Source organism: Castanea sativa, chromosome 9 (assembly GCF_040712315.1).
Source record: "Castanea sativa cultivar Marrone di Chiusa Pesio chromosome 9, ASM4071231v1".
Classification (NCBI taxonomy): Eukaryota; Viridiplantae; Streptophyta; class Magnoliopsida; order Fagales; family Fagaceae; genus Castanea; species Castanea sativa.
The window spans coordinates 8,850,943-8,864,876 of NC_134021.1; the positions used below are offsets into that span (position 1 = coordinate 8,850,943).

Here is a 13,934-nt window from a genome sequence, read left to right on the forward strand (position 1 = left end):
CACAGTACAAATTTTAAACCTCTATAACTAAAAAAAAAAAAATCAAAAGTTTAAAATACTACATTAACTAAAATTATTCAACAAAACAATAGTTGAATATATATCTCAGACGAAACGGAATATCTATAATGCAGGAAACCAACAAAATTCTGCTAATTGTGCCATGATCCAAAACCAAGTAAATAGGCCTTTACATTCTCAAAAAAAAAAAAAAAGTAAATAGGCCTTAATGTCGCTAGAATCCTCACATATTAGTAATTCGGCCTTTACTAATTCAGGTATAATTAACACCTTACGAAATGGGCTTTATGTAACATTAGGACACCACCTAATCCAAATGTTTAATCAAGCCCAATTAAATAATATTAATTCTTTGCTCACTGCTTAACCAACCACACCAGCTGTGTTCAAGGATGAAGATAGAGCTAGTATTGGTGTGATTGTTCGAGACAGCCAGGGCATGGTTATAGCTTCCTTATCTCAGAATATCCCACTCCCACATTCAGTTGTGAATCTGGAAACGCTGGCAGCCAGCAGAGTGCTCGAATTTTCCTTAGAGCTATTCACGAGGGAGACTCTGAGATCATTACGAATGCCCTTAAGGATGATTATTCTTCTTTGGCCTTGTATGGTCTTTTAATTGGGGATGCTCAATTGTTGGCAGGATTATTTAATTGTATTACTTTTCTACATATTGGTAGGGATGGTAACTCTGTAGCTCATAATCTAGCTAGACATACACTTCATGTCATTCTGTTTGGATTGAGGATGTTTCAGTCCATATATACTTTTGTTGTTTATCAGGCTGATTTGCTTGTTTTTTAATAATATTCAACGTTTTCCTTCTTTAAAAAAAAAAAACTAACCACACCACCTTTTCATAAATATCCCAACAAAAAAATATATATTCTTCATTCAAATTGCTTGTCTAAGGAAACAATTGTTCTCCAACATGTCCAGAGAGAGAGAATAAGAAACAATTGTCTTCCTAAAGGCACAAAATTAAAATGACTAATGCTACCTAGGAAGCATGGACACAGACACAAGTATAACATAGTGACATGAGAAATTTTTGAAAAATTATAGCATGAAATGGCTCTTACGACATTGGTAGGACACGGGTACGACACCTCAAATGAAGTGTCCATACTTCGTAGAATGCAACTTTGCTAGGATCTAATTTTATTCTATATTATGCCTAACTAATAATAAATTACAGAGAAGTGGTTTTTCCACATTTGATGACATTTTTAGGAATCGGATTTTCATCCTGTACAAGAATGGTTGATGGATCTTCCTGTCCAAGCACTGGCGGCTCTACATGTGACCACCCTGAATTGATTTTTTTTTTTTTTAAATACCTTAAAATTTTTGAATTTTAAATTAATATGGGTTGTTTACCACCCTAGAAAAAAATCTTTACCACCCTAAAAAAAATCTTGAACACCCTAAATAAAAATTTGAGTCCATTAAAAATAAAATTTGATCTCTCCAAAATTTTGGTCCATTGAAGGTTGAGCCAAAGAATAAAAAAAAAACCGCAATTTTTACAACTTTTTCACAACAGTTTCACAAGTAAATCTTAAGTAGTAAGTTGTTACTGGTTGTTATTGGTGGACAAAAAAGTGATTTCTGTGGTAGGTTCAAATTAGAAGTAGCAAAAACTGTTCATCTAGGATTTGTTGTAAAAGTTTCGTGAAAATGTTGTGAACGTAACACTTCTAAAATTGCCCAAACAAATACAATTTAGCCCAAAAGCCCAATTTAATTGTTTAAGTGTGTGTTTGGCTCCAATTAAAAAGCCAACTTATTTTCCTATTCAACTTATTCTTGCTACTATTCATGGGTCCTACTGCACTTTTTGGCAATATTCATGGATTTTACTGTACTATTTCAGCTAACTTTTACTTTTATTTATAGTATTTTCAGCAAAAAATTTTCAATTTCAATAAAATAAGCGGATTCCAAACAGATTCAAAATTGTTCCCAAACAAAACTTAGTACCCTTTTTTGTTTTTTGTGGTTATTTTTAAGAAAATGTTTTGGATCCATACGACAAAGTAACGCTTTTAATATCTATGTAGAGCATAATAATTGAAAGAAGGAAAATATTTTAAGAATCTCAGTTTGTCCATGTTGTTCAAATAATGCTAATAAGCCGTTGACTATGTATCAATAATTGTAATACAAACTACAAAAGACTTGTAATCAATATCACATCAAGTGACCAAACAATTATTTTATTTTTTTTGGAAGTGAATCTATGAGGTTTTTAATATTTTTATATCAATAATTTTAATACAAATTGAAAAAAAAAATTGTTGTTTCAAGAGGACAGACTTTGTCCACGCTTGAACCATGTATTATGGATGGATGTGCTTTGTGCCAAAATAAAATCAAGTGATAAAGTCCAATTCATTTCATTATCTATCCCAACCACCCACTGACTTTACCATTACCCATCAATTTCACATTGAAAATATTTATAATGCTACTATTTCTAGTCTTGCTAACTTGCTTGCTCTCCTATTTGCAAGGGAAGAGATTTCATATAAGTGTGCGTTTGGCTCCAAATTTAAAAGTCAGCTTATTTTGTTATTCAGTTTATTTGTACTACTATTTATGGGTTTCATTGCACTTTTTGACACTATTTATAGGTTTCACTTTACTATTTTAGCTAACTTTTTCCTTTATCTATAGTACTTTCAATAAAAAAATTTCAGTTTCAGCAAAATAAGTGAATCCCAAATAGACCCTAATTGTGATTTTTAAATTGTGTTCTCAAAAGACACACATTTTCAAATGGCTAGTCTATTAGTGTTTATTTTAGTCTTTAGCTGAATTTGTTGGATTTATGTGATATATTTTGTACATACTCATATGCACTAAATTAAGTAATGTCTGAATACTTTATTGAATATGATTAATATAACAGTTGAATGCCTAAATTGAATATATTGAATGAACTTATAGTTTACCCTTTATTATTTTGTACCATGAATAAATTTCTTATAAAGAAATCACTTGTATTGCAAGGTTAATATTCTAAGCAAAATTGTGTTGACTTTAATAATTTTCTTTCAATTCATAGGCTATGAGAAAATGTCTCATTTTTTTCATCCTAATAATCAGGTTGAAATAAGAAGAGCATATTTACAAAGAGGTTTTTGTCAACTTTTTGGCCATGATTTCCCTAAAGAAGAAATTAATGGATAATACTAATTAGTTTAAAGAATACAAAAAATTGATTGGAATAGATCATAAGAAAAGATGATGTATTCTGTTTATATTGTTACTTATTAGGCAAGATGTTTGTAATTGGATGGAATATCAGTAGTTTAATGATTGTTTGGTTATATATATTGAAAATGATGCAGTTGATAGAATTGATAACAAAACTATCATACATCAATTTTAAAATATGAAAACTTGTAGAATAAAATTTTAAAGATTTATGTATTTGCGCTTTTTCGTGATATTGATATATTCAAATTTTATTTTATTAAATTTTGTTTAATTTAAGTTTTTTAATGACCATCTTAAAAAAAATTCTTGAAACCGTCACTTAACACCTTTGACTCTATGTACAACTCTTGACCGAAATACCAATACTCTGCATTCTGTGATCTAAGATTCCAGATTCGTTGATTGTCCAACTTTACAAATATTGCTGTCCGTGCAAATGGATATACCGGCGCAATTATCACAATAAAATCAACAAAGACAGAAGAACTTATTTATGATTGTTATATCATGTCAGTTGGCAAACCTGGATTGTGGAGCGAGAAACAGCATCGACCAAGTTATATTTTATCATCTTACTCTTATCCCATGTCCCGAATTCCATGCTGCAAATTATATAAACCAATTTCACTTTAATGTTGTATAGAATCCCAATTAAGGTGATAATGATGAGAGTGTACAAAGTCATGACATCGTTTCAAACGTAATATTCAATTATATTTGACATGAAGTTATGAACCATGTATAGATCCAATTCAAATTAGAGAGGATAATTTATTGAATGGCATCACCACAAAAACCATTAGAAAAGAAGACTCACTCAGCAACGAAGAAGTTATAGCCATCAAGGTGCCATCAGCTGTGTAACGAAGCTTGTGCCCATCATACATGAAATCATTCTTTATAATGAGTGTACGTGTGATGTTGATCACACCATAGTGATAGCTTCCCTGCGTGACTGATGTCGATCCTACTATTTCCCGGCTTTGGCTGAGCAACGTCAACTTCGACCGATGAGTTCCTCCTGTCCAACCACCAGAAAAAAAATATAACTCCGTTGAGCTTGCACATAAATTTTAATAAAAATTATGTTTTAAATTCTATAATTTAGGGGCATAATAAATTAAACCAAAATAAAGATATTTTATACCACATTGGATGTTCCATTCTATGTCTATGTTTCATCAATCACAACTTGTCAAATAATTTTCTCTTGTTTAAAAAATAAAAAAGAAAATCTAGAAGTTTTAATAAAATAAACAAATTAAACCTTATAATTTTACAAGCAATAAATTAAACTTCAAGTTTAGGGTTCAAAATGTTACTCATTGAAGTTTCAAGATTTAATTTATTACTTTTGTTTGATTGAAAAACAAGTTTTTTTTTTTTTTTTTTGGGTGTTTGACATACCTGATGGATCGTGCTTGTAAAAAGGAGTAAAGATGGTCAAATTGAGTTGGTCCTGGGGAAATAGGACCCAAAGGATCTGCTACAGAGTCAGGACAAGACCAATAAGTTGTTTTTCAGTAAAGCGAGAAGATGCAATCATGTAGTAGGATGTGCCATTTGTCTGATTCTTTGCTGTGACCAGAACCAAGTAAGATTGACCAACACGGATATCGAGGCTATCAAATTCTTCTTGAACAGTATAGGACCCTTCTGTCTCAACCAGCTTTTATCAAATGGTCCTGAATTCTGAAGTTTAGGGATGTTTTCGAACCCACGTTTGAAATTCTAAACCTATATGTAGCCCCTGCAATTTGATGCCAATGCCAATATTAATTGAATGCTTACTTTCAATCAATGACTCTTGGTAATGCTTTGTAATTTTTTAAAATGCTACCAATCTTTCAATTCAGTAATGTTTAGAGGTACCAAAACAAACAAAAATTGAAAACATTCATTGATAAGACTTAATTAATTATTACGTCCAATCTGTGTTTATTTAAAATAAAAATGATAATTACCACTTACCAGTAGACATACATCATTAAAGTCTTCATTTTGATGACATATACGGAGAAAATTGAAGTGAAGGGTGATGCTAAAGGCTGTTTTGATGCTATTAAAGAAGGCTGCTCCACTTGACAGCCACTGCTGCTTGGCCTAATCAATCTATAATATGCAATGTCGTAGACTTTAGAAATTTTATTGTTAATTGTAATTTTAATTGGGTTTGGAGAGAGCTACTGTACACAGGTCTACTGTTTGTTGTAATTGGCATATGGATGCTTGAATGACGTTGCTTCTACGTTGTATTTTCTATTATCGCACTCTCTTGGTGTGATGGTCACTCCACAAGTATACACAAGTATAAGTGCTTGTAGGTGTGGAGGGTAAGGGCTGAGATTTATGTTTCTAAGACAGAACTTCACACACATACACTTAAATTAGGTTAAAGTAAAATTTTTATTTTGTATAAAAATATATATATATATATATAATATTCTCAATTTATTATGGAAAACAAAAAGATAATACACCTTATTTATCACTTTGAACTGGCCTAATTAGTAATTAAGTCTCTAGCACGACTTCAGATTAAAAAAAAATCTTAATATATATTATGATTCTTTAGTATAACGTGTAGACACCCTACCATTTTTCCTATGCGTGTATTCTCTGCAAAGTTTTCCCTAAAGTTTTCCCTAAATTCTTCCAATGACTGGCTTTTGATTATGCATTCTTGATGATCAAAAAGAAGACTCCAAAAATATACAAAGATACATATACTGATTTGGGATACTCTTAGTCCAAGAGGATTAATCTAGTATTCATGTTAAGCTGCTGTGAGGGAAAGTAAGTTGCTATACTCTTCTAGGTGAACAGTGATTTTTAAGATCCTAATCATTTTATCTATTACATCTTATCCAATTATGTCATATCTATCATATATGTAAATAAAAGGAGCTCAATGTGAAACAAAAAAGGGAGATAATTTAGTCTAACTGACTCTAATACAAGAAGTTCTAAAAAATTGAAAAATCCTACCTACTTCATTTTATTCCATTTGAAACAATCTTTTTTCCCTCCTATCAAAACTCAAAAGTATTTAATTTAATTAATTCAATAAAAGCTCGTGTAGACATGATGTTGATTACCAGAGCCCAGAGGGCTCTTCACATTGTAAAAGCTCAATGGAAGTGTTTCCATCTCTCTCTCTCTCTCTCTCTCTCTCTCTCTCTCTCTGTGCAGTTCTTTTCCAACGGCATTGACATTTGGCAGCATAAATGATGCTGGGCTGCAATGCATTATACTTGCCACATAGATAATCTTTCTATCCTTATATTTTAACACGGTTCAGTATAATAAACATATTATATCAATTAAAATTACTAAAATGGTTTACTTTAAATGAAAGGTAAAGTTAACAGATGCCTTAAGGTTAAGGGCATTAGATTAAGAAATATTTTTAGAAACATTTTATGGAAAAAGAAAAAATTCATTGATTTTTTTTTATTGCTTTTTATATTTCTTATTAAAGTAGTATTAAAACATCCTTAAAATGATACTAACAAAACTTAGGTATTGTTCCTTTTTAAAGTTTAGCTATGTGGGTATTTAATTAAAAAATGCACTTCTATAATCCATACGGCAGAATCTTAAGAGGAGAACCTAATAAACAGAATCTAAATACTGTACCTAAATCTTGTGCAAAAAATCTAAAAGAAATCCCATTTTTTATCATCTATCAGCTTAACATGAGTGTCAGATCCTACAAAATGTTTTCGCCGAATAGTGCATTGATTTATTATTAAAATAGTTCTCTCCAGGTGAAACTCTTTCACAAAAAATTCAAAAGTTAAAAAGAAAAAACTACATTGTGTAAAGCTTTGTTTGAATGAAAACCTGGTCTTACACTGTGATTCTAAACCCTTATCAAAAAGTAGAGTGCTAGTCATGTAAAAATATAGAAGTTACTTTGTGTAAAGCTATGAAACTGAGATAGGCAAGATAGCATGTACTCGTTTTATCTTTTTTGCTAGCTTGCTTTTGTCTTCTTTTAAATATTGCAAGAATTTAAGGGTAACATAAAAAGGCAAATGTGGTACTAGTTGTTTCTAAGTTGTTTCTAAGGCTCATGAGATCCTAATTTCAAAACTCCTCACCAATATTTTGGAATCACCCCCAAGAGATTTCTTCCACTAATTACCTAGTGTGAATGGAATAAAGAAATCATTAACTTAAGGGAAGAGTCAAGCACTCTAAGGTTATGTTTGATAATTGTTTTTGTTATCTATTTTCCAAAACTTGTTTTTGAAAATATAAAGAAAAAACAGTTTTCTTGTATTTTTGAAATAAAAAACATGTTTGGTTAGTTGAAATTAAAAAAAAAAAAGTTTTTTGAAAGAAAAAAATAGAAAACACTAAAATGTATTGTTATTAGGATTTAAATTCTAATGCTAACTCATTAAATAAGACAGATTCATTAAATTAAATGCGTATTTTCATTGACTTTTAACTTTTGCATGCTTTCAATTTCCTTCACAAATTGAGTTTTAAAAACAATTTTTGTTTTCTATCAATTTTGGGTTGCCAAACAAGTTTTTTAATTTCGAAAATAGAAAATTGTTTTTGAAAACAAAAAATAAGGAGAAAAAACAGTTACCAAACATACCCTAAGAATCCTCAACATACATGTTAAAAAAGAAAAAAGAAGTGAATGGCTACCATCATCTATTTTAATTTTGTTCATTATTTTAGTCCAATTTTATGGGTTTACTCTCCAAATTTCTTGGGGATGCTCTTAAAAGTATTCCAAGTGTTGAAGAATTGTATTTGGCAACCCTATATATGTATATAATTGGCCATAATTGAACTCATAATTGATGCATTGTCGATCAAAACAATAATTTTAGGCCACTCACAGTTTGTCATCATCATGAAGACTGAAATTTCAAAATTGTCATCCAGCAAAATATAAGAAATATAATTGGTTGCGTTGATAAGGTCAATATTGAATGTGCTTATGCTTCAGTTATCCTTCTTTCTAAGACAAAATCTACAAGCAGCAATACAAATGGAAGCTTTACTAGCAAATTGTTGACAAAGCAATAGTGATGTGGTGAAAGAAGACAAACAGTTACATCCTGCTTTTCCAGCACTACTGCCACAAAAGGCACAACTTCATGGGGAACCCAAAGCCCAGAAACAAACAAGTTCAGGTAAATCTATACATTCGGAAAGAACAGGGATTTTAGGGAGGAGCCATTGCCTTCAATGAAGCAGATATCAGATAAGGGAGCCTTACTAGCAGGGTGAACTTTGAGTTGATCTATGGCTTCAGAAGACAAAGTTGTGTCACCAAATATGTCATGCAAAGTAAAGCTGTGCAGCCACATCAGAATCAAAATCAAGATCCGCAACACAAGAGAGGAGGAATGGTAATTTTACTGCAAAATGTTTATAAACTAACATGACAAGAAATGTAATTGGTGCCCACTTCAACAATATAATAAATGAATATTTTAATTATTTTTGTGATTGGCTACACATCAATTTGTAAGTCTATATAGTAAAATTTGTATTATCGATAACATTGCTCATAAGGAATAGAGGAAAAATATTGATTCTGTTATCATGCAAAGGAAGATTCGTGAGAAAAAAAAAAAGAGGGGGGGGGGGGGGGGGGGGGGGTTACAAAGCAGAAGAAAGCTCTCCTTCCATTCAACAGACATTATGTTGACATCACAAACATGTTAAAAGAGCGATTTAAATATGCCTTCCCTGAGACCATGGGAGCTTGATGTTACAAATTACAATACTAAATATGCTTTACATGGAAATGGCAAACCATCCACTATATAATGTAGACATAAATAAAAGAATCTCTAAATCCCTATAGACGAACTCAATTAGCAAACAAGCTCCAATGCAGGAAAAACAGTAAGTTAATCGGAAGCTCAGAACAATACCTCAATAATTGAGGAATGCCTTTGCTGCTCTGAAAAATAAATGTAATCTCTGGGAAGTGTTGTCTGGTACAGCATCCCATTTGAACAGAACACTCCTCCATACCAATCATGTACATTTTACAACAACTACAAGAAGTCTGATGTAGTTCATAAAACATCACAAGCAATGCCATCACTTTTCAACATATAATCACTACAAGCACTGCTGCCAGAAGACTCATGCAAGTCTTTGTCATTAACTTCTCTACCAATCCTGCATATATAGTTCAGGCCTACAAGAAGTTCGGTAATTGCAGCTTCAGTTTTAGCTTGATTTGCAAAGTAAAGGGTCTGGACCAGTAGCACATTTGTTCTGCAATATGCTTGCTGCTTCTCAAAATTCCGCTCAGAATGCCACCTTACCATATTATGAGCAAGTGGAGCGAGCCAATCCAAAATCCGCACGAGCGCCAGACTCCACTCTGCTGCTAGGGCAGCATCATAGACTGTTGAAGCCATGGTTTTGGTATAGGACTTTAGCCTCGCCCTTAGAGCCTTTCTTATAGATGTGGGTAACATATTGTACAGGTCATCTCTTGTGTCAAGGCCAATTAAGTGAGGTGACACAATTAGTTTTTCAATCAATATAATCACATTTGCATAATGGAGAGCTAAAGCAGCATGGCCAAGAGTAGATGGAGGTGCAATCCACACCTTACACTTAGAGTTGAAGAAGGATAATTTACAATAGATCCTGTCACTGCAAGAGACAGATTCCATATATTTGTTATCTGTTTTGTAACCATTCTTCATACGAACTCCAGTCAACCTCATAGAACCACCACCAGTGGGCTTGCAGCTTGACAGAAAAGGAGATTCGTTTCCACCAACCATGCACCCTATGAAAGGCCCAACATGACCTAACCGTTTGGTTTCCATATTCAGGTGGTTTCCATGTATGGTTGATGACTGATGACGATCTTGTCGTTGCTTGTCCTTTCTTCTACTCTTGTCAGCATTTCCTGGCTTTGAAACTGGCCTCTCCATGGGTCCAGAATAGAACCCAAATGGATTATTCTCAGTTGGATGATTGGAATAGTGCATAAGACCAGAAGAGGAACAGCTACGAGGAAAAAATTCGATATTCCTAAGCTGAGCATCAATGCTTCCGTCTATACATGACACTGGCCAAGTTCCAAAGACATGTTTTATCCTCTCTAGTATTGTAAAAAGTGATCGCACCAGAAGCCGGACAATGTAATCATAAGTTCTATTCCATGGAGACATGTCCCTCAGATTTCTCACTTCCTGACGCTGACAGATTACCTTCTGCTGAAACTCCAGCACTTTTATCTGATTTGACTCAGAATTCTGCATTCTCCTTAGAGTTTGTTCAAGGTCTGCCAGCACCTCAAGCTCTTGTGACAATTGTGACACGGCGGCAACAAATCTCTCCATTTTCTTTACTTTCCTCTCCATCTTCTGCCATTTATATTCCCAGCCAACCCACTGAACACTATTCTGAATTGGGTCATTAACAAATTGTTCAAAACGGTGGTACACAGGATCTCTACACTTCTTCCCAAACCTGGCCACGGACCTTGCCAGAAATATGAAGTTCTCAATTATCTCATTCAATGCAAGTTCCATCAAGTAATCATCATCTTCGGATATCAGCTTTTGAAGCCCAACCAAGTTCACAATCTCTTCCCTCAACATAGGAACCTCCTTGTCATTCAAAGAATGCCATAAATTAACCACCTTTAACATCAAGCTACCAACTTCATATGCCAAAATTTCAATCGCCCCCTTGTTAGTGTCCGACGAACTCTTCCGCGAAATCCACCTCAAACTACCAAACCAAGACTCACCCACCCTCTCACCCCCCATTAAAGTGCATACACTACAAAGCTAAACCTACAAAAAAAAATCTAAATAGATCCCTCAATTCCTGTAACAAAATTAAACGCATAACCAAAATTAGAAAGTCAGAAACCACGGCCAAATAATCAAATCACACTTTAGTTACAGCATTGACTAACTATTGAGCACTTTCATGCTGCATCAAATTCTAGAAAAGAAAAAGACCCAAAAGTCAACTTCATTCAAGAATCAGAACAGCAAATGTGAAAAGTATGAAGAAAAAAAATTACACAAAAACTACCAAATTCTCAAGCTTAATCTCATACAAGAACCAAGAATCAGCACCAAAAAGCAACCCATATCCCCAAATGCTAAACTTATTAACTTAACCCTCTTTTGGTTGCCGAGAGAGCAGAAGGAAAAGAAAAACAAGATTTCAAATTTAAGCTAAAAAATTGAGTTTAAGCTCACTTGAGTGGACAATTCAGTAAGCTTAAGCCCAAAGCAATTTCAAAAACTCAAACTTTACTTCTTTTCTTATCTCTCCCTACATTTTCTCAACCCCAAATCTAGCCCCAAAAAAAAAATTCACAGATTTGAAAACCACAAAGAATAATTACTAACAGAAGCGAAATCAAGAACTTCTAGAAACAAAAAAAGAAAGAAAGACTACTTACCGTTGAGATAAAAGAAACACTGGGGCGTATATAGCATAACTATAACTCTATAAGTGTGTAACTATCCAAAGCAAAATGAAGCTGTAGAAGAAGAAGAAGAAGAAAAACGAGTAGAGGTGCACAGATTCATACAGTACGCACCACCGGCGTAAAGTTGTGGCAACACAACGGACTGAAGATTTATACAGATGAGAACAGCCGAACAGGACAAAGGGGACAGGACTGAAGTGAAGAGTAAGTCCGAGTGGAGAAAAACAGTCAATAAAAATCGGTCAAAACGAGGTAAAAGGATAGGATATTGAAGGGGATAAAAATAGTAAATGGACGGAAACAGTGAGGACGGATCAACACCATGATTGACCCAGCTGTGACGGTTAGGTGTTGCTGAATATCTGTCTTGTATAAATTAATTATGGATGCCACGTGGCGTGTCGTTTGATATATTTCAGATAAGCTTCAACTTTTCTATGACGCAAACGTGTATATTTAGGCTCGCTTGGCGCACGTTTAAGAAGACTCACATATGGAAAGGAACTTGAGAAGGAAGTATCCTCAAAGAAGGTAATTCTACCCACTATAAATAGAAACCCTAAGTATGAAGGTACGCATAATATTCTTAACTCACAGCACTCTAGGGTCAAAGAACAAGATTCTAAACGACCTTCAGAGGGTATTCGGCCGACACCACACCGGTGCTCTCTTCTAGGTCCTTCGTTTTCTTTTTGCAGGTGTTGCTTTCGTTTGAGGAGCGCTTGCAACTCATTGGTGATATTTTCGGCATCATCAGTTGGCGCCGTCTGTGGGGAATAACACTAAGGAGGAGGAAGAAAAACTTCGGATTATTTTAGCCTCGCTCTATCCCTGAGACAAAGAGTTGCATGGCACTCACCCGATCGATGGCAACGAACAACAATCAAGGCGACGAACCACGCGCCACTGTTTTGGAAAGGCAGGTCCAAACACTTGCAGCGGCGGTTGAGCGCCTCACTAAGCAAAATCATGATGCGGAAGAGCGATTGCGGCAAAATGGCACTTGCACATCGGGCGCACCACGGGGAAGATCGGAGGGTGCTAGTCCCGAAGGTAGGAACGCGGAAAGACCTGAGGGCAGCACCGCTCCGACTAGACCCGAGCGACAAGAAACCAATCAGCAGCTTGCTGGGCCACCGGTGCCAACTCACATAGCCACCGAAATGCGGAGATGAGGAACGTATGGATGCGATGATGAACGCCCTTAAGGGACGAGTATCCAACGAATACGGGACCTAGTCCATAGAACGGATTCACCATTCACAGCGTTGGTGAATTCATACCCCGTCCCTTCAAAGTTTAAAATGCCCCATGTGGAAAACTATGACGGATCCAAGGACCCGTTGGATCACCTGGAGTCGTGTAGTACACTAATGCATCTTCGGGGGTGTCTGGGACGAAATCATGTGCAGGGGCTTTCCTCACCACCTTGAAAGGGCCTGCGAGGGATTGGTACAGCAAGTTGACGCCTAATTCCATCAGCACTTTTAAGGAATTAGGTGCACAGTTCGTGTCACACTTCATTGGAAGTCATCGACACAAGAGGTCTATTGCATGTATACTGGGAATTAAACAACGAGAGGGTGAAACCTTAAGGTCTTATATAGCCCGCTTTAATAAGGAATCCCTCTCGATAGACGAGGCCGACGACAAGACACTTGTGGCAGCATTCACAAACGGGTTACAAGAGGGTAAGTTCTTATTTTTCCTATGTAAGAATGACCCAAAGACTATGTCCGATGTCTATTACAGGGCGACGAAGTATATGAACGCGGAGGATGCCTTGCTGGCCAGAGAAGACTACAAACCAAAGAAAAGGGAAAGAGAGGAAGATATGAAACCAGATAACGGACGAAAAGTGGCTAGAACCGAGAGATCGACGAGAAGGCGGGAGACCCAAACCGCCTTCGGGGAGGTTCACAAGTTTCACCCCTCACAGCCCCAATTGACCAAGTGCTAATGCAAATCAAAGATGAAGGAAGCTTGACATTCCCGGGCAAGTTGAAGGGAGATCCGAACAAGAGGCCAAGAGATAGATATTGCCGCTTTCACCGTGACCACGGCCATGATACGACGGATTGTTTTGATTTGAAACAACAGATTGAAGCCCTTATAAGGCAAGGAAGGTTGCAAAGGTTCGTGAGGAAGGAAAGAACCGATCATCCTCAGGAGCAGAATCCTAGACGGGAAAACGAGCGTCCCAGACCACCAGTAGCAGACATACGGA

The 13,934-nt window shown here is 35.3% G+C and overlaps 1 protein-coding gene and 1 pseudogene across 5 annotated transcripts; both read right to left on the reverse strand.

Moving 5' to 3' along the window:
- Positions 1-1,213: 1,213 nt before the first annotated feature.
- Positions 1,214-9,274, reverse strand: LOC142608711 (monocopper oxidase-like protein SKS2; annotated as a pseudogene).
- On the reverse strand, positions 8,165-11,971 carry LOC142609446 (protein PSK SIMULATOR 1-like). Of its 5 annotated transcripts, none has more exons than XR_012839604.1 (3): positions 11,678-11,971; positions 9,159-11,054; positions 8,165-8,571 (listed from the first exon to the last, which is right to left on the reverse strand). XR_012839604.1 is itself a non-coding variant. In XM_075781030.1 (2 exons), the coding sequence occupies exon 2, from the start codon at positions 11,025-11,027 to the stop codon at positions 9,306-9,308; it is 1,722 nt and encodes a 573-aa protein (XP_075637145.1). In that variant the 5' UTR covers positions 11,028-11,088; positions 11,678-11,971; the 3' UTR covers positions 8,898-9,305. The 5 variants fall into 5 exon arrangements, 1 of the variants encoding a protein (XP_075637145.1); XR_012839606.1 differs by having other exon boundaries at positions 8,165-8,524; positions 9,159-11,088; XR_012839603.1 differs by having other exon boundaries at positions 9,159-11,088.
- Positions 11,972-13,934: the final 1,963 nt, after the last annotated feature.

What these genes read in the sequence shown, in the direction of transcription:
- LOC142609446 (XM_075781030.1), bottom strand. Translation starts at nt 11,027, where the DNA reads ATGGGGGGTGAGAGGGTGGGTGAGTCTTGGTTTGGTAGTTTGAGGTGG.